Source organism: Callithrix jacchus, chromosome 1 (assembly GCF_049354715.1).
Source record: "Callithrix jacchus isolate 240 chromosome 1, calJac240_pri, whole genome shotgun sequence".
In the NCBI taxonomy this organism is placed as follows: Eukaryota; Metazoa; Chordata; class Mammalia; order Primates; family Cebidae; genus Callithrix; species Callithrix jacchus.
In genome coordinates, this window is record NC_133502.1 from 143,101,075 (window position 1) to 143,123,978 (window position 22,904).

Consider the following 22,904-nt stretch of genomic DNA (forward strand, 5'->3'; position numbering starts at 1 on the left):
GGCGGTGGCTCACGCCTGTAATCTCAGCACTTTGGGAGGCCGAGGTGGGTGGATCACCTGAGGTCAGGAGTTTGAGACCAGCCTGGCCAACATGGTGAAACGCCGTCTCTACCAAAAATACAAAAATTAGCCAGGGATGGTGGCACACGCCTGTAATCCCAGCTACTCGGGAGGCTGAGGCAGGAGAATCGCTTGAACCCGGGAGGTGGAGGTTGCACTGAGCAGAGATCTCATCCAGCCCGGGCTGGAGTGCAATGGTGTGATCTCAGCTCCCCTCTGTCTCCTGGGTTCAAGTGATTCTCCTGCCTCAGCTTCCCAAGTAGCTGGGACTACAGGCACGTGCCACCATGCCCAACTAATTTTTGTAGTTTTAGTAGAGATGGGGTTTCACTATGTTGGCCAGGCTGGCCTCGAACTCCTGACCTCAAGCCATCCACCCACCTTGGCCTCCCAAAGTGCTGGGATTATAGGCGTAAGCCACCACACCTGGCCTAATTTTTGTATTTTTAGTAGAGACAGGGTTTCACCGTGTTGGCCAGGCTGGTCTTGAACCCCGGACCTCAGGTGATCTGCCTGCCTTGGCCTCCCAAAGTGTTAATATTACAGGCATGAGCCACTGTGCCCTGCCTGGAGTTTTATTATTACTCAAATCAGTCTCCAGAGCATTGGGGGAGCAGAGTTTTTAAGGATAACTTTGTGGGTAGGGGAAAGCCAATGAGCCAGGAGTGCTGCTGACTGGTTAGAGATGAAATCTTAGGGAGTCAGAGCTGTCTTCTTGGGCTGAGTCACTTCCTGGGTGGGGGCCACAAGATCAGATGAGGTAGTTTATCAATTTGAGTGGTGCCAGCTGATCCATCAAGTGCAGGGTCTGCAAAGCATCTCAAGCACTGATCTTAGGCGCAGTTTAGGGAGGGTCAGAATCTTGTAGCCTCCAGCTGCATGACTCCTAAGCCATAATTTCTAATCTTGTGGCTAATGTTAGTCCTACAAGGGCAATCTAGTCCCCAGGCAAGAAGGAGGTCTGCTTTGGGAAAGGGCTGTTACTGTCTTTGTTTAAACTATAAACTATATGTATAGGTTTCTCCAAAAGTTAGTTCAGCCTTTTCCAAGGAATGAATAAGGCCAGCTTGGAGGCTAGAAGCAAGATGGAGTCAGCTAAGTTGATCTCTTTCACTGTCTTAGTCATAATTTTGCAAAGGGGATTTCAAGCTGAGATGGCACCACTGCACTCCAACCTGGGCAACAGAGCAAGACTCTGTTTCAAAAAAATAAAAATAAACTCATAATAATCTTTGAAGCAAGTACTACTATCAAATGTTAGTTCTATCTCACAGAGGAGGAAACAGGTTTAGAAAGTCCGAGCCACTCGTCCATGTCCGCCCTTGATGGAGACACTTGGAAACATGGGGGGAACATTCTAGTTTGCCATGAAGCTGAAATAATCCAGGCTTTAAAGACTCTCCATGCCCCAGTTTGTGGTTAACCCCTGCATCCCTGCTCCAGGGAGTGGCTTCCACCTCTCCATTTTGAAGGAGAATAATGTCCGTGGCCACCAAGGTCAGAAGCCAAAGGGCAGAACTTTTCTCGGATGCCCAGGAGCCTTGGCAGGAAGAGTGCTTGGAGAGTTGAGAGTCAGAGACTGGGGAAAGCTGGGTAGTCAGGAGCTTCTAGAATGGTAGGAAGAGTACCAGGTTGCTAAGGTAGAATGGTAGGAAGAGTACCAGGTTGCTAAGGTTCTCGGCCTTGCTCTGCTTCCAATAGGCTATGAGATCTTTTTTTTTTTTTTTTTTGAGACGGAGTTTCGCTCTCGTTACCCAGGCTGGAGTGCAGTGGCGCGATATCTCGGCTCACTGCAACTTCCACCTCCTGGGTTCAGGCAATTCTCCTGCCTTAGCCTCCTGAGTAGCTGGGACTACAGGCACGCGCCACCATACCCAGCTAATTTTTTTGTATTTTTAGAGAGTTGGGATTTCACCATGTTGACCAGATTGGTCTCGATCTCTTGACCTCGTGATCCACCCGCCTCGGCCTCCCAAAGTGCTGGGATTACAGGCTTGAGCCACCATGCCCGCTAGGCTATGTGATCTTAAGCAAGTCCTTTCTCTTCTCTGGGCCTCAGTTTCCCTCAAAATGAGAGGATTCTTATAGAAGATCTGATCATCTCTTCCCTTTTCCCTATCTCCACTTATCTCTCCTACACAAAGTTCTCCCCACTGCCCCACCTAGCCTGGCTCTGACATTCCAAAAGCCTTGAACTGTTTGAAAGTCCCAGGTGGGATTTGCTGCCCAACCCTCAGGTTCCTTCTGAGCTCTGGGCCCTGGCTTTAGGTCCTAGTAGAATATGTCACCTTGACAGGTTGGAGAGATCAGAGGGGAGGAAGATTCAGTGCCTCTGAGACAGGCCTCAGGAAGGCCTGCATTGTGATGACCTCATCCACTCTATGACATCATCCTCGCTCCCACCCTCTCTTCTCCCTGGTCAACCACTCTACAAACAACCGTCAATCTGAATCCCAAAGGCCTGAGAATGTCTGTTCTCCAGTACCTGCTGCTGATCTGTTTCAGCCAACAAGAAACACCATGAAATTGGAATTCACTGAGAAAAACTACAACAGCTTCGTGCTGCAGAACCTGAATAGACAGAGGAAACGCAAAGAGTACTGGGACATGGCCCTGAGTGTGGACCACCACGTCTTCTTCGCACATCGCAACGTGCTGGCTGCTGTCTCCCCACTGGTGAGGAGCCTCATCTCCAGCAATGACATGAAGACCACTGATGAGCTCTTCATCACCATTGACTCCAGTTACCTGAGCCCGGTCACAGTGGACCAGCTCCTGGACTACTTCTATAGTGGCAAGGTGATGATCTCTGAGCAAAACGTGGAGGAGCTGCTTCGTGGGGCTCAGTATTTCAACGCACCACGCCTTCAAATTCACTGCAACAACTTCCTTATTAAGTCCATCTGCCGTGCCAACTGCTTGCGCTACCTCTTCTTGGCCGAGCTATTTGAGCTCAAAGAGGTATCAGACCTAGCTTACTCGGGCATTCGCGACAACTTCCACTATTGGGCCAGTCCTGAGGGCTCCATGCACTTCATGCGCTGTCCCCCTGTTATCTTCGGCCGCCTGCTCCGTGATGAAAACCTTCACGTGCTCAATGAGGACCAGGCTCTCAGCGCACTCATCAATTGGGTATATTTCCAGAAGGAGGAACGGGAGAAGTATTTCAAGAAGTTCTTCAATTACATCAATCTCAATGCTGTTTCCAACAAGACGCTGGTGTTTGCCAGTAACAAGCTGATGGGCATGGAGAACAACTCATCCCATGCCTCAACCCTGATTGAGAGTGTCCTGATGGACCGCAAGCAGGAGCGGCCATGCAGCCTGCTGGTCTACCAGCGGAAAGGGGCCCTGCTCGATTCAGTGGTCATCCTCGGTGGCCAGAAGGCCCACGGCCAGTTCAATGATGGAGTGTTTGCCTACATAATCCAGGAGAACCTGTGGATAAAGCTCTCCGACATGCCTTATCGGGCAGCAGCACTTAGTGCCACCTCTGCTGGTCGCTACATCTACATCTCTGGTGGCACCACTGAGCAGATTTCAGGGCTGAAGACGGCCTGGCGGTATGACATGGATGACAACTCCTGGACCAACTTGCCCGACCTGCCCATCGGTCTTGTCTTCCACACCATGGTGACCTGCCAGGGGACGGTGTACTCAGTGGGCGGGAGCATTGCCCCAAGGCGGTATGTCTCCAACATCTATCGCTATGATGAGCGGAAGGAAGTCTGGTGCCTGGCAGGGAAGATGAGCATCCCCATGGATGGCACGGCTGTGATCACGAAAGGTGACCGGCATCTGTACATTGTCACTGGACGGTGCTTGGTGAAAGGTTATATCTCCCGAGTTGGGGTAGTGGACTGCTTTGACACCAACACCGGGGATGTGGTCCAGTGTATCACTTTCCCCATTGAGTTCAACCACCGGCCCCTGCTCTCTTTCCAACAAGACAACATCCTCTGCGTGCACAGCCACCGGCAGAGCGTGGAAATCAATCTGCAGAAGGTAAAGGCCAGCAAGACGACCACCTCAGTGCCTCTCTTGCCCAACAACTGCCCCTTGGATGTGTCTCATGCTATATGCTCCATTGGAGACAACAAGGTGTTTGTATGTGGGGGTGTCACCACCGCCAGCGACGTCCAGACAAAGGACTACACCATCAATCCAAATGCCTTCTTGCTGGACCAAAAGACAGGCAAGTGGAAGACCCTGGCTCCCCCACCAGAGGCACTGGACTGTCCTGCCTGCTGCCTAGCCAAGCTACCTTGCAAGATTCTTCAAAGAATTTAAACAACATTTTAAGTGGGAGAATAAGTAAAATTATTATTCAGAATTTAATGAGAAAGAGAGGAAGATGGCCTGATGGTTTCTTCTTATTGTTCCAGTCCACACTTCATCCTGAAGGTGGAGATCCTGGGGTAGGGCTGCTCGCAATGGGTGGAAACTCAGGGCCACTGTGTCACTGCAGGTCTCTAACAGAGGCTGGAAAGGAACCCCTGGTGGTTGGGACAGGCCTCTCCCAGGCACTGGCCAAGGCAATGTCTGTCTCCTATTCTCTACCCCTGTGGTCATCTCTCAGGCATCTGCTAGATCAACAGGTAAACATCGCTCAGAGCTGTGAAGCATTGAGCTCCTCTAGTACCCACTTCCCTTGGGTCTTCCATGAAAGTTGGAGAGGACCTGTCCCAGGTCTGAGAGGGGAACCTCATGGCCAGGAGGGAGAAGGTGATCTAGGCAAGGCACAGAAAAGAGGGCAGAAGGAACAGGAGAGGCAAGGTGGCTTGGCTACTGTATTTGCCCATGCAGCTATGGTAGTTTGTGTCTCATTTGTGGGCAAGATGGAGGTTTCTTACAATTGTTTCTAGTAAGCCAGTTACATTGATAACTTTCTCCAGGAATATGAGTCTGAGAGACTGGGGATTAAAGAGAGGCCAGTAAAGGGAGAAGAAAGAAACATATATCCTGGCCAGGCACAGTGGCTCATGCTTGTAATCCCAGCACTTTGGAAGGCAGAGACAGCAGGATCACCTGAGCCTAGGAGTTTGAGACCAGCCTGGGCAATAAAGCGAGACCCCATTTCTAGTATAAAAAGCAGATCACGAGGTCAGGAGATCGAGACCATCATGGCTAACACAGTGAAACCCTGTCTCTACTAAAAATACAAAAAATTAGCCAGGCATGGTGGCACGCACCTGTAGTCTCAGCTACTCAGGAAGCTGAGGCAAGAGAATTGCTTAAACCCAAGAGGCAGAGGTTGCAGTGAGCTGAGATCACACCACTGCACTCCAGTCTGGGCGACAGAGTGAAACTCCATCTTGAAAATAAGAAGAAAGAAAGAAACGTGTATCCCTAGTGGAGAGAAGCTGTGGGATGAGGCGAGATGCCAGAATGCTGTAAGAGTTAGAGCTATGGGACCAGATGGCCTGGTTTGAATGAATAACCAGTTCCATCCCTTACTGGGTGATCCTGGGCAAGTTACTTAACATCTCAGTGTCTTCTTCCTCATCCGTAAAAGGAGGATAATAAGAGAGCCTACCTCATAGATTGGAATGTTAAATAACTTAATACATGAAAAATGCCTAGGACAGTCCCTGCATATATTAAAGTGCTACATAAGTACTTTTTTTTTTTTTTTTTGAGATGAAGTCTCGCTCTGTCACCCAGGCTGGAGTGCAGTGGTGCAATCTTGGCTCACAGTAACCTCTGCCTCCTGGCTTCAAGTGATTCTCCTACCTCAGCCTCCCAAGTAGCTGGGATTACAGGCGTGCACCACCACACCTGGCTAATTTTTGTATTTTTAGTAGAGACGCAGTTTCACTATGTTGACCAGACTGGTCTTGAACTCCCGACCTTAGGCGATCCGCCCACCTCAGCCTCCCAAAGTGCTAGGATTACAGGCATGAGCCACCAGGCCTGGCCAATACCATTTGTTTTTTTTGAGACAGAGTCTTGCTCTGTCACCCAGGCTGGAGTACAGTGGCACGATCTCAGGTCACTGCAACCCCTGCCTCCCAGGTTCAAGCAACTCTTCTGCCTAAGCCACCCATATAGCTGGGACTACAGGTGCCCTCCATCATGCCCAGCTAATTTTTGTACTTTTCGTAGAGACTGGGTTTCCCCCTGTTGGCCAGTCTGGTCTCGAACTCCTGACCTCAGGTGATCTGCCTGTCTCAGCCTCCCAAAGTGTTGGGATTACAAGTGTGAGCCACTGCACCCAGCCTTATTTATTTATTTTTGAGGCAGAGTGTTGTTCTTGTCACCCAGGGTGGTGTGATCTTGGCTCAATGCAACCTCTACCTCTCAGGTTCAAGTGATTCTCCTGTCTCTACTTCCCAAATAGCAGGGACTACAGGTGAGCGCCATTGTACCTGGCCAATTTCTGTATTTTTAGTAGAGACGGGGTTTCATCATGTTGGCCAGGCTGGTCTCGAACTCCTGACCTCAGGTGATCAGCCCACCTCGGCCTTCCAAAGTGCTGGGATTATAGCTGTGAGCCACTGAGCCTGGCCTATTATTATTATTTTTTTTTTGAAACAGAGTCTCACTCTGTTGCCAGGCTCCAGGCTGGAGTGCAGTGGCACAGTCTCAGCTCACTGCAACCTCTGCCTCCCAGGTTCAAGCAATTCTCCTGCCTCAGCCTCCCGAGTAGCTGCCACCACACCCAGCTAATTTCAGTAGTTTAGTAGAGATGGGGTTTCACTGTATTGGCCAAAATACTCTCAATCTCTTGACCTCGTGATCTGCCCACCTCAGCCTCCCAAAGTGCTGGGATTACAGGCGTGAGCCACTGTGCCTGGTCTTAAATTTTTATTTTATTTTATTTTAGTCTTTTTCTTTGTGGAGAATGGTGTTTCACTATGTTGCCCAGGCAGGTCTCGAATTCCTGGCCTCAAGCTATCCTCATGCCTCTCTCTCCTTAATTGCTGGCATGAGCCACTGTGACTGGTTGTTATTTTTTATTATTTTATTTATTTTCTCCCTGCCATTAATGACAAAAATAAATAAATTGAGGGGCAGAGCAAGATGGCTGGATCGAGTGCTCCACCAGTTTTTCCCTCTGCAGGAAAACCAAGTTTGACAACTATACAAAGGGAGTACCTTTGTAGGAACCAAAAACCATGTGAGCACTCACAGTGCCTGGTTTTTACTTCGTATTACTGGAAGAGGCATTGAAGAGGGTAGGAAAGACAATCTTGAATTACCAATGCTGCCAGTATCGTCCGGCAGCCACATGGCAAGGAGAATCTATATATGAGCTTGGGGAGGGAGAGTACAGAGATTGTGAGGCTTTGCATTGAACTCCGTGCTGGCCCGTCACAGTAGAAAGCAGAACCAGGCTATACTCAGCTGCTGCCTAACACCAGAGGAAGCATTTGCACTGACCTGATCCAGAGGGGAATCACCCACTCAGTGGTTGGAGCTTGAGTTTGGGCAAGCCTCACCACGATGGGCTGGAGTGCTCTGGGGCCCTAAGTGAACTTAAAGGGCTGTCTAGGCCACAAGGATTACAATTCCTAGGCAAGTCCTGGTGGTGAGCTAGGCTCAGAGCCATTGGACTTGGGGGGCGCACAACCTACTGAGATACCAGCCCAGCTGGCTAACAGAGTGCTTGCATCACCCCTTCTCCAACCCCAGACAGGACAGCTCATAGCTACAAAAGAAACCTCTTCCTTCTGCTTGGGGAGAGGAGGGATGACTAAAAAAGATTCTGTCTTGCATCTTGGATACCAGCTCAGCCACGGTAGGATAGGGCACTAGTCGGAGTCAGAAAGCCTCCATTCTGGGCCCTACACATTTCTAGACACACCCTGGGCCAGAAGGGAACCTGCTGCCTTGAAGGGAAGAATCCAACCCAGGCAGGATCCATCACCTCCTGACTAAAGAGCCCTTGGGCCCTGAAAAACCAGCAGCAATGCCTTGAGTGAGACTCAGAGACTACTGGCTCCAGGTGAGACCTAGCACATTCCCACCTGTGGCGGCCTCAGGGAGAGATTCCTTCTTGAGAAAAGCAGAAGGAAAAGCAAAGGGGACTTTGCCTTGCATCTTAGGTACCAGCTCGGCCACAGAGGGGCTAGAGCACCAAGCAGGCTTTTAGGTTCCCCAATTCCAGATCTTGGCTCATAAATGTCATTTCTGGACCTAAACTGGGCCAGAGGGAGGCCACTGCCCTGAAAGGGGAGTTCCAGGCCTGGCAGCATTCACAACTGACTGAAGAGCACTTGGGGCCAGGTGCGGTGGCTCACACCTGTAATCCTAGCACTTTGGGAGCCCAAGGTGGGTGGATCTCTTGAGGTAAGGAGTTCAAGACCAGCCTGGGTAATATAATGAAACCCTGTCTCTACAAAAAATACAAAAATTAATTGAGTGTGGTGGCCTGTGCCTGTTATCCCAGCTACTTGGGAGGCTGAAGCCAGAAAATCGCTTGAACCGGGGAGGTGGAGGTTGCAGTGAGCAGACATGCCACTGCACTCCAGCCTGGGCAAAAGAGCGAGACTCTATCTCAATCAATCAATCAATCAATCAGAAGAAAAAAGAGCACTTGGGTCTTAATGAACATCAGTGGTAGCCTGGCAGTACTCCCTATGGGCTTGTGGTGGTGGCTATGGGGGTGAGGCTCCTCTGCTTAAGGAAAGGGGAGGGAAGAGTTGGAAGAACTGTGTGACATCTCAGGAGCAGTGCAATAGAACACGTCTCTGGACCTACCCGGGGCCTGGGGGAACTTACTGCCCTGCAGGGATGTTCACAAGCCTGACTGGTTTTACAACCTGATGATTAAAGAGCCCTAGGGCCTTGAACAAACATAGGCAGTAGCTTGGTAGTGGTTACAGAGGGCCTTGAGCAAGCCCCCGGGCTGTGCTGGCTTCAGGTCTGACCCAGAGCAGTCTCAGTGCTGGTGGCCAGAGGGGTGCCTGTGTCACTCCACCCCAGCTCCAGGTGGCTCAACATAGAGAGAGAGACTCCATATGTTTGGGGAAAGTAAGGGAAGAGACAAGAGCCCCTGCCTAGTAATCCAGAGAATTATTTCAGATCTTATCCAGGACCCCCAAGGTGGTATTTCTGAGTCTGCAAGAACCACAGTGTTACTGGTCGTAGGGTGCACCCTAATGCAGAAATGGCTCAGTTCACAACACCCAAGTCCTTTCAAATGCTTGTAAAGCCTTCCCAATGACGGGTACAAACAGCCCCAGCCTGCCAACACTACAATAAATGCCCAACTCTTCCATCTCCAAACACTGCCAAACATCCATAAGCATCAAGACCGTCCATGAAAACACACCTCATCAAACTAACATAAGGCACCAGGGACCAATCCTGGAGAAACAGAGACAGGTGACCTTTCAGGCTGAATTCGAAACAGCCGTTTTGAGGAAAATTAAAAAAAAACTCAAGATAACACAGAGATGGAATTCAGAATTCTATCAGATAAATTTAACAAAGAGACTGAAATAATTTGTTTTAATTATTCTTTTGTTTAAAAAGAACAATTTATTTTAATTATTTTTTTGAGATGGAGTTTTGCCCTTGTTGCCCAGGCTGGAGTACAGTGGCGCAATCTTGGCTCTTTGCAGCCTCTGCCTCCTCAGCTCAAGCAATTCTCCTGCCTCAGCCTCCCAAGTAGCTGGAATTACAGGCACCCACCACCACGCCCAGCTAATTTTTTGTATTTTTAGTAGAGATGGGGATTCGCCAGGTTGGCTAGGCTGGTGTCAAATTCCCGGCCTCGGGTGATCTGCCCACCTCGGCCTCCCAAAATGCTAGGATTACAGGAGTCAGCCACCTCGATCAGCCAAGTTTTAATTGTTCTTATAATTTATTTATATTTAAGTTACTCTTACTTTATAATTTCTTATTTTAAGAGCAGAAATTCTGAAGTTGAAAAGTGCAATTGACAACTGAAGAATGCATCAGAGTCTATTAATAGCAGAATTGATCAAGCAGAAGAATTAGTGAGCTTCAAGACAAGCTATGTGAAAATACAGTCAGAGGCCAGGCACGGTGGTTCATGCCTGTAATCCCAGCACTTTGGGAGGCTGCGGTGGGCAGATCACTTGAGGCCAAGAGTTTGAGACCAGCCTGGCCAACGTGGCAAACCCTGTCTCTACTAAAAATACAAACAAACAAAAAATTAGCCAGCCATGGTGGTGTATGTCTGTAGTCCCAGCTACTCAGGAAGCTGAAGCACGAGAATTGCTTCAACCAGGGAGGCAGAGTTTTCAGTGAGTCAAGATTGTCCCACTGCACTCCAGCCTGGATGAGAAAGTAAGACTGTCTCAAAAAAAGTTAAGAAAAGAGAAACAGTCAGAGAAGACAAAAAAAGGAATAAAAATGAAGCATGGCCTGGTGTGGTGGCTCATGCCTGTAATCCAGTACTTTGGGAGGCAGGCAGATCACTTGAGGTCAGCAATTTGAGACCAGCCTGGCCAACATGGTGAAACTTCATCTCTACTAAAACTACAAAAATTAGCCAGGTGTGGTGGTACATACCTGTAATCCCAGCTACTCAAGAGGCTGAGGCAGGAGAATTGCTTGAACCATTGTGCCTGGCCTAGATCAGGCAGAATTCTTTATGACAGAAACACAACTCAAAATTGTCTTAAGAGAAGAAAAATAGAATTTATTTGTTCACGAAGCCACAAAGTACAGAAGTAGATCTTTCACTTCAAGCACAGCTGAATCCAGGTCCTCAATGATGCCAATAGGTTGTCTTTCTCACTCTCTGCATTCCTTCATGTTGACTTCATTCTCAGACTGAATCTCTCCGCTTCATGGCAAGATGGCCACGGGAAGCTCAAAGTTTACACTTTGCCTGCTTGTCAGCTCCAGCAGAAAGAGTAGCTCTTTCCCTAAGATTCTAGTAACAGCCCTGGAATTGAGTCTCATGAGCCTGGCTTGACTCACTTGTCCACTCCCAAACCAATCATTTGGGTAGGGAATGGGATGTTCTAATTGGCCAGGCCTGGGTCACATGGGAGTGGTCCGCTCAATCCAAACCGCAAAACTGAAAATGAGGAAGAGTGGTTCCCCAAAGGAATGGTGGAGTGCTGTTATCAGAACAAAGGGAATTGGATGTAGGCAGGCAGAACCAATAGATGTCCACTACACTTCCACCCCTCAACCTAGTGCAAACTGATTTCCACTCATGGCATTCACTGACATCTTTCTCACCAAAGTGACCAGGAAACTTGAGGGCCAAGAGCATCTACTCAGCTCTCATTCTTCACTTTTCTGCTAGTCACTCTGTCCTTTTGCAAACTCTCCTTGACTTCTATCACCCAACTCTAATTGAACTCTCCAGTCTCTCTGACCCACCCCTCTACTTCGTTCACATGTCTCCATCCTCTAAGATTTAGACCTCAGTCTTTCCCTCTCTAGTCTCTATCTATGGTCCCATTCTCTCCTGTGTACACTTCTAGTTCCTGAACATCTTCTAAATCTTCTGTCTCCTGGCAGTCACCTGAGCTCCCCCAGAGCCCTCAAACTGATGGTTCTGGCCATTTCACAGATTCATGATTTATGACCTCATCCTTTCCCCTTGCCTTTTTCCCAGCCCTTACCTCTGGTCAGTTACCAAGTTAGTCACTTCCCTATTGGGACCCGATTTCCCATCAATGCTCCCCACTCAGCTCCATACCTCTGCCCTACCCAGACCTTCTCATGTCACTCCTGGCATCTCTGCCCACAGCCTCTGCCCCATCCATCTTGCACTCAGGGACCCAATTAACCTCCTAAGCAGCAGTTGATCAAAACACTGCTTTATCTGAAACCTTCCATGGTTCCTTATTGCCATTAAGACTCCTTAGCGGCCGGGCTTGGTGGCTCATGCCTGTAATCCCAGCACTCTGGGAGGCCGAGGTGGGTGGATCACGAGGTCAGGAGTTCAAGACCAGCCTGGCCAACATAGTGAAATCCTGTCTCTACTAAAAATACAAAAAATTAGCCGGATGTGGTGGCACATGCCTGTAATCCCAGCTACTTGGGAGACTGAGACAGGAGAATCGCTTGAACCCAGGAGGCGGAGGTTGCGGTGAGCTGAGAATGCCCCACTGTACTCCAGCCTGGGCAAGAAGAGCTCTGTCTCAAAAAAAAAAAAAAGACTCCTTATCATGGACTGCTTTCAGGGCTCCAGAATCTGTCTCTGGATTTACCTTCAATTACTCATCTTGCTGAGTCCTTCAGACTCAAACTAATTTACTCACTGTCCCGAAAACATGCCAAACATTTTCCCACCTCTGAACTTCGACACAACACTAACATTAGATCCTCATTATTGACTCTTCTACATTTTACCCCTATTTCAAAACTGAGCTCCAAGCCACCTCTGTGAAGTCATCCCTAAATACATCAGCAAGTCCTCCAATTTTGAGTGTAAACATGTATACACTCTAAAGCAAGGGAATCACAGAAGAGCTTCTTCCAAAGTCAGGCATTTCCTGACTTTGGAACATGTATACACTCTAAGCAAGGGAATCACAGAAGAGCTTCTTCCAAAGTCAGGCATTTCCCCAGAAAGAATGCTGTTTGTCCTGGAGCTACTACTGTTGTGAGCAACTAAAAGTTGTCTTCCGGCTGGGTGTGGTGGCTCACGCCTGTAATCCCAGGATTTTGGGAGGCTGAGGTGGGTGCATCACCTGAGGCTGAGTTTAGACCAGCCTAACCAAAATACAGAAACCCCATCTCTACTAAAAATTAGCCAGGTGTGGTGGTGCATGCCTGTAATCCCAGCTACTCAGGAGGCTGAGGCCGGATAATCACTTGAACCTGGGAGGCAGAGGTTGCCAGGAGTGGAGATCACGCCATTGCACTCCAGCCTGGGCAACAAGAGTGAAATTGTCTCAAAAAACAAACAAGCAAAGAAAAAAATCCCCCCCCAAAAAAACAAGAACAGAGAGGGGGAAACAGAATCAAATGCAGACCCTAACATTTTAACTTTCTTAAATGTTTTTCTTCCATACTTTCCTATGGTTCAGACTTTAAATAACTTTAAAAGTAAATTATGCTTTAAATAAATACATATCCTTTTTTTATTTGCTTCATTTTTCCTTCATAATAACTATCCTTCCCTCCCTGTTTTTGTCATCAAAGATACGTGGTTTTTTTTGTTTTTGTTTTTTAAAAAACATTTTTTTCTGCCCTGCTGACTACCTCTGGAAGCTTCTTGTTGACCTCTGGTTGGTTTTTTGGTTTCTTTCTTTTTTTGGCTTTTCACTTTTTAGGGTGTTGGCAGTGGTGAAGGAGAAGGGTCCTTCTGGCGGCCTGTTCATAAGCACTCCTCAACATGAGCATGATTAACTGAAATCACTGTTATGCCTACGGTGTAGACAAAATTAGCCATGTAGCTATTAACATGTCCGTGATTAAAAAAAAAACACTGAACTTTCTTTTTCTTATTGTCCTAGTACCTTGGAAATCCCCAGGAGACAGGTGTTTCCTCTTGGTCACTGACTCCCTGGGTGACTGATGCCCCTCGAACAGCAGGGCCACTGTGTTTCCCTTTGAAGCAAGTGATCCTTAAGGAATTTTCCAGGTTAGTAATTTCTGTCTAGCTCTGAAAAGACGTAATGGCTGCAAAAGTGCTTCGTCAAAGAAGATAAGACATATTCAGTTTTAATAAAAATACTTATGGGGAGAAAAATTGGGAGTGGAATGAATCAATTACAGTAAATCTATGGGCTCCAAGGGAGCAAATAATCTAGGCTGGTTGACCGTTAAATATTTCAAAAAAAAAATTTTTTTTCCCAGAAAGCCAAGGCAAATTCAAATAGGATTAATTTTTTTTTTTTAAGTTTTCAATCTTCTAATAATCCCGGGAGGGGGGGCAAGAGCAAGATTCTTGTCCCCGTTTTACAAATGAGGAAACTGAGGTTCAGAAAGCCTAAGTGGCATGCCTCTTCAGTAATCGGCCAATCGTCGTCGCCCTAACTTCACCTCACCTCCCCGTGCAGCACTAGGGTCCCCTCCGGGGTGGCAGTCTCGGGTCAGTCCAGCTTCCGCAGGCCGGGAAGTATTGCCCCCTCAGGCTGCACTTCCGCCTCCTGGGGGCCCGCGCGGCTCACCTCGCTCACCTCCCGCGCTACCCAAGTCACGAGTTTTCTTCGGGGGCCCGCCCCTCCACTTGCTGATTGGGTAGCTTCTGAACAATTACTGTCCTCTGATTGGTTGTTCTCTTTTCGGCTCTCCAACACTGCCTAGACCGACCGGATACACGGGTAGGGCTTCCGCTTCCCCCTTCTCCCTCCTCCCGCTTGTCCTCCTCAGCCAGTCGCCACCACAGCGGTGGCTGCCGGGCGTGGTGTCGGTGGGTTGGTTGGTTGTCTCTCACCGTTGGTGTCCGTTCCGTTGAATTGCCCGCCATGACTGAGCTGGATCCGTTCGGCGCCCCTGCCGGCGCCCCTGGCGGTCCCGCGCTGGGGAACGGAGTGGCCGGCGCCGGCGAGGAAGACCCGGCCGCGGCCTTCTTGGCGCAGCAGGAGAGCGAGATTGCGGGCATCGAGAACGACGAGGCCTTCGCCATCCTGGACGGCGGCGCCCCCGGGCCCCAGCCGCACGGCGAGCCGCCGGGAGGTCCGGGTAAGAATGCGGGCGCGTTTGGGGCGAGAAGACTTGTCTGGAAACTCGGCCCAAAGTGGGCCCGAGAGCTTCTGTGTGACCCGTGTTCCTTACTGAATTAGGAGGTTACGCAGCAGTGCAAAGAGGAAATGAGACCCTGGCCCAGTCATGCAGAAACCTAGGCTGGAGAAGCCTGTTCGGTTCTCAGTTGTGAGTGCTTCTGGGCGCGGGTGGAGCGAGAAAGCAAGTATAGAGTGGCAGATGCCGGAGCCGGAAGAAGCCCGTTCATTTCAGCAACTTTTCATTAAGCACTTGCTGTGCCTTTAGTCCGGTCTCTAAATCAACCGCATTGGCGCAGTTTGTCCGGACTTTAAACAAGTCTGAGCCGAGCACGGAACTCCAGTTATTAGAAAAACAGGGCAGAAAAAAAATAAGAATGGAAATACCGTTTTTGAGAGATGCAAAAAAAGTAGCGTTGCAGTTCAACATTCAAGCTCTTCAGGTGAACATAATTTTGGATTACGAGAAGCGAGCATTGAGTAGGGAACTCAGGAAAGATGGTCTGGGTCTGGAGAAAGAAAGAACTGCCAAGCGGGGAAGGAGTTTACTATCGTTGAGCGATTGATTTACACCCAGGACTTCTGGAGCTCTTCCTCTGGGAACAGCTTTGGTAGGTAGTATTTATTGTCCAAGCAGAACCCAAGATTAGCCTAAACCAATCAGGGATGGATGAAGAGGTGAATAGAGAATGTTCTCAGCCAAACGCAAGTAAAAACGGGCAGGTAGGATGACAGTTTGACCTTTGGATGCCTTACCTGTGTGTGATGCTTAGGATCATGAGTGGAAAAGACCTATTTAATTACAGAGAAGTAGGAAATTTAGCCAGAAGAAATGAGATATGGCTTTTCATCCACTTAAAAAATTCCAACTAAGGGAGAATAGGGCACTACTGGGGCACTTAGGAGTAGTGTCCATACTACCCCAAATTCAAACCTTAAGGGGCTAGGTGGGTAACAGACACGAGAGAAGCTGGCTTGACATGAGACAGTAGAAGTGTTGGAGAAAAGGCATTTAGACCCAGCAGTCTCAAGTTACTATGCCAGCCAAGCAGAAACTTTTGAGGGATGTGGGGGGGGGGGGGTGCTGCTAGTTTGCAGTCTCTGAGTTTTTGACGGCACCGTGTTGCTTCCTAAGTAAATCAGTCCCCCAATAAGAACTTAAGGGGAATATGTAATATGCCTGAATATGCAACTTATAGCAAGTAGTTGAGCTGAACTGGGCTGTGATTGCAAGAGGAAGTTGGCCTTAAGTGATTAGATTAGGAGATATTTTTTCATTGGGTGGTCTTTAACATTTGTCTGGGAATTTTAAAGTTGACTTCTTAGATCCTCTGTGCACCTTCCTCATTTAGTACAAGAGAAACTGAATCCTAGAGAGAAGTGACTTGCTTAAAAAATCACGAGTTAATAGCTGAGCCCCAAGTCTACCCACTCTTAGAATGTACCACGTTCAGTTGCAGTGTTTAGTTGTTTCAGCAGGGGTGTGGTGTGATAAGAGGCATTTGTGGCTGTCCCACGTAGAACAGATTTCGAAGAAGCAGGACCCGAGATCTATAGTTGGAAGATTGTCCTGATTCAAGGACAGTGTTACTCTTACTGTTTGATCCCCACTACCTAGCAGTGTGTCTGGCATGTAGTAGATGCTCACGTTTGACAAAGAAATGGGCAGAAATGTCAGATCCAATGGTCCTATGTAGAACTGACAGATCTTGGTGACGGGCAGTTAGGAAAAGTAAAAGGGAGAGAACAGATTTGGATACTTAGGTCCTTTGTGTATCTAGGCTTCAGCAAAAGGAAGGAAAGAAATGGTTGCTGACTTAGCTCCTAGGAGGGACTTTCTCAGTGAACTAAGCATTTGTTGACTTAAAGCCAGATTCCTGACAGTGTAATTGAGGTTGGTAATGTGCAATGGTCAGCATTTCCTTTGGGGATTACAGAATTGGACACTTTTTCTCTCTTAGTTTTCTTTTTCCCTTTTTTTTTTGAAGATATGGTCTAGTGGTTAAGATTCTATGCTATCCTAAGCTGCTTGAGTGTGAGTTTCGCTTTGTGATTTCAGAAAATGCATGTAACTGCCACCAGTCTGGCCTCAGTTTTCTCCTTTGTAAAAGTTGCATAATACAATTTATAATGCTATGTGACATCTTTAGGATTACATTAAAAAGTGTCTATAAAGTGCTTACAGTTATATAGTAAGAATCCAGTGAATTCCAGCTACTGTTAGTGAGAGAAAGGTACAAGGCATTTAGGCTTTGAAGTGTACTGAAGAAATTTAGAGGTTTTAGGTGGGAGCTGTCTTTCTGATGTTATACAGAGATAAATAGACAGTCGCCTGTAACAGATTGATGAAAGGAAAATAAACCAGCCCTAGCCTTGTGGAAAACTCCCACGGAGGATGGGCACAGGCAAAAACCAGAGGGGTTAGGTCTGAGCTTTGGATGACTCCTTTGGTTGTTAAGAGATCCAGAGAAGACACAGTAGGTTTAGAGGCAGGAAGTAACCAGCTGGGGGAAGTTACTTGGGAGGGGGATATTGAGAAGAACAGGTGGTCATGAAGGAGGCAGCACAAGTGAAGCGGTTGAAAAGCTCAGTCATGAGGGCTGAGTGGGGGAAGAGAACAGGAGAGACAAGCCACAGAGAGAGTATGGCAGTGAGGCACTATTATGATTTGTTTTGAGACATAGTCTTGCTCTGTCGCCCAGGCTGGAGTGCAGTGGCGCTATCTCTGTTCACTGCAACCTCCACCTTCTGGGTTCAGGCAATTCTCCTGCCTCAGCCTTCTGAGTAGCTGGGATTACAGGTGTGCGCCACCATGTTCAGCTAATTTTTGTATCTTTACTAGAGACGGGGTTTTACCATGTTGGCTAGGCTGGTCTTGAATTCCTGACCTCAAGTGATCTGCCTGCCTCGGCATCCCAAAATATTAGGATTATAGGCGTGAGCCACTGCACCCTGCCTATTCATTTTGTTTTTGACAAGTTATTTCTTGTAGGAGAAAAAAGAGATGTAGATGAATTAAAGGGAAGCTTTCGGGAGAAGTAACTTTATTGGTAACAGTGGGGGAGGGAAGTTTAGGGAAATATCATGCATGATAGTTAATTATACTGCACATTTGCTGTGTACCAGGTACACTTTCAGATCCTGGCAATAACTCCATGGGTTAAGTGGTAGTGTCATATTTCAGATGAAAATGGGTATCTGTGGAAGTTCAGCAGTGTCCCTAAGGTAGCAAGGTAATAAATGGCTCAAGTGCAGCTTCAAACCTAGGTCTGCTTGACTTCAGATGTTTCTGGAATGTGGAAAGTTGAAGGTGGGTTTGGGACAGTCTTTCACTTTTGAAAACTTAATGTGGCCCTTTTTCTTTCTTTCTTTTTTTTTTTTTTTTTTGGTGCCGTGACTCCGGTGCGTGGCCCTTTTTCTGTCTGGAGTTCCTGAAAGGCCCTAGAAAGTTTCCTTCTGAAGCATCATGTGGCTTAGTTTGGTTGTCCTAGTAAGTCGGGATATCCTTTCTGCATGTTTCCCCTGCAACAGAGGATCCCTTGACATGAGCTAGTTGTTGATTCATGTAAGAATGTTATTGCAGTAGTACAGTAACTAATAAAGAGGAAAGCAGATGCCAGTGGGTCTGGAGGAGTCTTCAGACAGACAGTATGTGATTTTGAAGATGTGGGATGAGGATTACTTCTTGTTTTTTGTATGGAGTAGTGATCAAAGTCTCTTCTATTCCAGCCCAAGGCTGGACTATATTAGTAGATAGTTGGTATGTCAACTGTACTATATTAACCATAATGTAGGCCTGGCCAGACTAGCCATTGTAGGATCTAGGATTTAAAACTATCTCACTCTTCTGTCTTACACAAAAATAAATTCCAGGTGGATTAAAAAGAGACATTTAAAAAGTAAAAGAAGAAAAGTGAATATTTGTCTATCTCATAGTAGGAAAGGCCTTCAGCATAAAGGCAGATACAGAAATCATAAAAAGTCTATCAGGTCTACATATACAAATTAAGTTAGTTGTTCTGAGGTTAAATACCATAAACCAAATCAAAAGAAACTAGGGAAAATATTTGACTATTAATATAGAGCAAATACTTAGAGATCAAAAAATAGCAGGAAAATAGACAAATTCAGAAAATTTGATAAGAAAAACAAATGTCGGGTATGTGATTACATCACTGGAAATAAGATTGGCACAGCAAACCCCCATGAGTTTTTTCCATTATTAAATTAGCAAAAATTTTAAAACATGATTAAGTACAGTCCCTAGTATCAGTGAAGTTCTAAGAAATGGGATACTTGTGCGCTAGTAGTAATATAAACTGGTGGACTATTAGGGTCAAGTGAGTGGGGTTTTTTTTTTTGAGATAGAGTCTGGAGTGCACTGGCATGATCTCAGCTCACTGCAACTCCTGCCTCCTGGGTTCAGGTGATTCTCCTGCCTCATCCTCTGGCGTAGCTGGGATTACAGGCATGTGTCATCACACCCTGCTTATTTTTGTATTTTTAGTAGAGACAGGGTTTCGCCATGTTGGCCAGGCTAGTCTTGAATTCCTGACCTAAGATGATCCTCGTGGGTGGGGTTTTAGAAGTCTTTAAAATACATATCCTGGGCTGAGTTCCATGCCACTGCATTCCAGCCTGGGCAAAAGAGTGAAACTTCATCTCAAAAAATAAAATAAAATATGTATCCTGGCCAGGCGTGGATTACAGTCTGGTACCTGTATTCCCAGTGCTTTGGGAGGCTGAGGTGGGTGGATTATCTGATATCAAGAGTTTGAGACCATCCTGGCCAATGTGGTAAAGCTAAGTCTCTACTAAAACTACAAAAAAAGCCAGGCATGGTAGCTTACACTTATAGTCCCAGTTACTGAGGAGGCTGAGGCAGGAGAATCACTTGAACAACCCAAGATACAGAGGTTGCAGTGAGCCAGGATCGCAGCACTTCATTCCAGCCTGGGTGACAGAGAAAGACTCTGCATCAAAATAAATAAAGAAAATATATATCCTGTGATCCAGCAATTCTTTTTTTATTATTTATTTTTTCGAGATGGAGTTGCTCTGTGGCCCAGGCTGGAGTGCAGTGGCGCAATCTTGGCTCACTACAACCTCTGCCTGCTGGGTTCAAGCTATTTTCCTGCTTCAGCCTCCTCAGTAGCTGGGATTACAGGCTCATGCCACCACCCCGGCTAATTTTTGTTTTTTAAGTAAACAGGGTTTCACCATGTTGGCCAGGCAGGTCTGGAACTCCTCCTGACCTCAGGTGATCTGCCCACCTGAGCCTCCCAAAGTGCTGGGATTATAAGCATGAGCCACTGCACCTGGCTGTAACGCAGCAATTCTACACCAAGGAATTTATTACAGGGGTAATACATTTTACTACTTTAAGCTATGTTCCACCTACCTATATAATTTTTTAAGCATTCTATAGAGTTTTGGAAGTACGAAGTTTACCAAACTAATAAAAGTATGGGGGAAGCATATTCTGTTTCACCTCTGTAATAAATTCCTTGGTGTAGAGTTCCTGAGTTATGGCCGGGTGCAGTGGCTCATGACTGTAATCCCAGCACTTTGGGAGGCCCAGGCAGGTGGATCACTTGAGTCCAGGGATTTGAGAGCAGCCTGGGCAGCATGGCAAAACCCCCTCTCTACAAAAAATAGAAAAATGAGCCAGGCATGGTGGCACATGTCTGTAGTCCCAGCTCCTGGGGGAACTGAGGTGGGAGGATCGCTTGAGCCTAGAAGGTTGAGGCTACAGTAAGCTGTGACTGGGCCACTGTGCTCCAATCTGGGTGACAGAGCAAGACTGTCTCAAAAATGAAACTGCATGTCTCTGCTCACTTTGGGGTGACTTCAGGCTATAATTTTTTCCCCCCTTCTGCAGAACTTTCATAGAGAAACACTGTTCTCTGAGAGTCTTCTGCCAGTCTTCCATTTGTTACTACTGTAAACTAGAAAAACGAATCTTTTTTTTTTTTTAATAAAGACTGGGTTTCACCATGTTGGTCAGGCTGGTCTTGAACTCCTGACCTCAGGTGATCCGCCTGCCTTGGCCTCCAAAGTGCTTGGATTACAGGCGTGAGCCACCATGCCCGGCCTAGAAAACCGAATCTTAAAAGCTTTTGGACTTGGGAGCTTGAGGACAGATGTGTCCACATTTTGGTGAAATTCGTATATAAGCTCATCTTGGTTTTATTATATATAGCACCTACCACAGGGATAGCATTTACTAGTTCAGGTTTCATACAGCTTATAATACTCTCTTCTGCTGTACAACCCTTTGGTCCAATATTTGACCAGTCTTGATTGACAGACCAAAATCTTATGTCTTGCAGACGCTGTTGATGGAGTAATGAATGGCGAATACTACCAGGTACGGAGTACTCTGATTCTGTGCATTGATAGTGATTGAGTCTTACTTCCCCGGATTTTAGTTGACCTAGAAAGAAACCCTAGTCCTTTGACTTTCCTGGATGTGTGTGTTAGTGGCTGGTATGTTACCTGCCAAAGTGGAAGGATTTAAAGAGAGGTAGCATTGATAAAAAGAGAACTGTTTAAGAATGTTATTTACCTGGCCCTCATGTTAACACCGTATTTCTCAAGAAATCACCCTTCGCTGGGCGCGGTGGCTTACGCCTGTAATCCCAGAACTTTTGAGAGGCCAAGGCAGGTGGATCACAAGGTCAAGAGATCAAGACCATCCTGGCCAACATAGTGAAACCCCGTCTCCACTAAAATACAAAAATTAGCTGGGCATGGTGGCATGCGCCTATAGTCCCAACTACTTGGGAGGCTGAGGCAGGAGAATTGCTTGAACCTGCGAGGCGGAGGTTGCAGTGAGCCTGGTGCCTAGCGACAGAGCGAGACTGTCTCAAAAAAAAAAAAAAAGGAAATCACCCTTCAAATGACATTGTGTTAAGTGCAGTAAGTTAATACTAACACTTTAAATAATTCTCCTTCCATCTTTGTTTATAGTCTGGTTAGGTTAACCTGCTAATATTCCTTAGTTCAGTGAGTGGCATATGGAATAATTCTCTAAAGATTAACATTTGGGTTTTTTTGTTTTTTTTGAAACGGAGTCTCATTCTGTCGCCCCCGATGTAGTGCAGTGGTGCGATCTCGTCCCACTGCAACCTCCACTTCCTGGGTTCAAGCGATTCTTCTGCCTCAGCCTCCCAAGTAGCTGGAATTACAGGCGCTGGCCACCAGGCCTGGCTAATTTTTTGTATTTTTAGTAGAGATGGGGTTTCGTCATGTTGGCCAGGCTGGTCTTGAACTCCTAGACTCAAGGGATCCCCCTGCCTCAGCCTCCCAAAGTGCTGGGATTACAGGTGTGAGCCACCGTGCCTGGCCTATGTTGTTGTTGTATTTTGGTTGGGGGGATGGAGTCTCATTCTGTCGCCCAGACCGCAGTGCAGTGGTACAGTCTTGGCTCACTGCAACCTCTACCTCCTGGGTTCAAGCAATTCTCCTGCCTCAGCCTCCGGAGTAGCTAGGATTACAGGCACATGCCGCTACTGCCCAGTTAATTTTTGTATTTTTTGTAGAGATGGGTTTCACTATGTTGGCTAGGCTGACCTCACATGATCCACCCACCCAGACCTCTCAAAGTGCTGGAATTGCAGGAATGAGTCACTGTGCTTGGCCTATATTGTTGCTTTTAAGGTAGTTCTTTAACATTTTACAATAGCCACCATTGTTGTTAGAACCAAGGGTTCTAACTTGGATGAAGTACATTTCAGGAAGGAATTCTTGGTACTAATAGAGCACAATTGTGTTTTGTGTTAAGGAAAGTAATGGTCCAACAGACAGTTATGCAGCTATTTCACAAGTGGATCGATTGCAGTCAGAGCCTGAAAGTATCCGTAAATGGAGAGAAGAGCAAATGGAACGCTTGGAAGCTCTTGGTAAGGAATCCCTTTCTGCCTTTGGGTGTCTATTTTCAGTGGAGTAGTTGACCTACACTCTACTTTTATCCCTTTTTAGCTCAGATTAGCCAGTGTCCTTGTCTGGTCTTTGGGAAAGTTACAAGGCTACCTGCACAGAGATGCCTAATCACAGGCCATTCTGTGAGGAATAGGGTAGCCTGGAGAGCCCCAAGATCCTCTCACAGGAAGAGCATAGAGATGCTGTGATAAGAGCGCTGGAGTTGGAGTGAAAGACTAGATTCCAGTCTGAACTTACTAGCTTTGGGCACTTGATTCTCAAACTTTTCAGTCTTGTTTGTGTCATTATCTTTGA

General features: G+C 47.0%; 3 protein-coding genes and 1 long non-coding RNA gene across 9 annotated transcripts in view; 3 read left to right on the plus strand and 1 right to left on the minus strand.

Annotated features, from left to right (window-relative positions):
- GLIPR2 (GLI pathogenesis related 2) overlaps positions 1 to 13,693 on the plus strand; it is a 43,906-nt gene extending 30,213 nt beyond the window's left edge. The window contains exon 5 of the mRNA XM_035251971.3: positions 13,458 to 13,693. Within this exon, the coding sequence (XP_035107862.3) occupies positions 13,458 to 13,519 (62 nt within the window). The 3' untranslated portion in view covers positions 13,520 to 13,693. The remainder of the gene's footprint in view (positions 1 to 13,457) is intronic.
- CCIN (calicin) lies at positions 2,486 to 13,693 on the plus strand. The gene is made up of 2 exons (XM_078372074.1): positions 2,486 to 4,658; positions 13,458 to 13,693. The coding sequence occupies exon 1, from the start codon at positions 2,581 to 2,583 to the stop codon at positions 4,348 to 4,350; it is 1,770 nt and encodes a 589-aa protein (XP_078228200.1). The 5' UTR covers positions 2,486 to 2,580; the 3' UTR covers positions 4,351 to 4,658; positions 13,458 to 13,693.
- On the minus strand, positions 10,655 to 14,144 carry LOC144582514 (uncharacterized). The gene is made up of 2 exons (XR_013535283.1): positions 13,992 to 14,144; positions 10,655 to 11,102 (listed from the first exon to the last, which is right to left on the minus strand). It is a non-coding gene; the product is annotated as an uncharacterized LOC144582514 (long non-coding RNA).
- Positions 14,145 to 14,301: 157 nt separating this feature from the next.
- The window catches only part of CLTA (clathrin light chain A), a 56,104-nt gene continuing 47,501 nt past the window's right edge, over positions 14,302 to 22,904 (plus strand). For all 6 annotated transcript variants that reach the window (XM_054257715.2, XM_002743077.6, XM_002743076.6 and 3 more), the window contains exons 1-3: positions 14,302 to 14,628; positions 20,999 to 21,036; positions 22,453 to 22,570. In XM_054257715.2, coding sequence (XP_054113690.1) covers positions 14,412 to 14,628; positions 20,999 to 21,036; positions 22,453 to 22,570 — 373 coding nt within the window. In that variant the 5' untranslated portion in view covers positions 14,302 to 14,411. The remainder of the gene's footprint in view (positions 14,629 to 20,998; positions 21,037 to 22,452; positions 22,571 to 22,904) is intronic.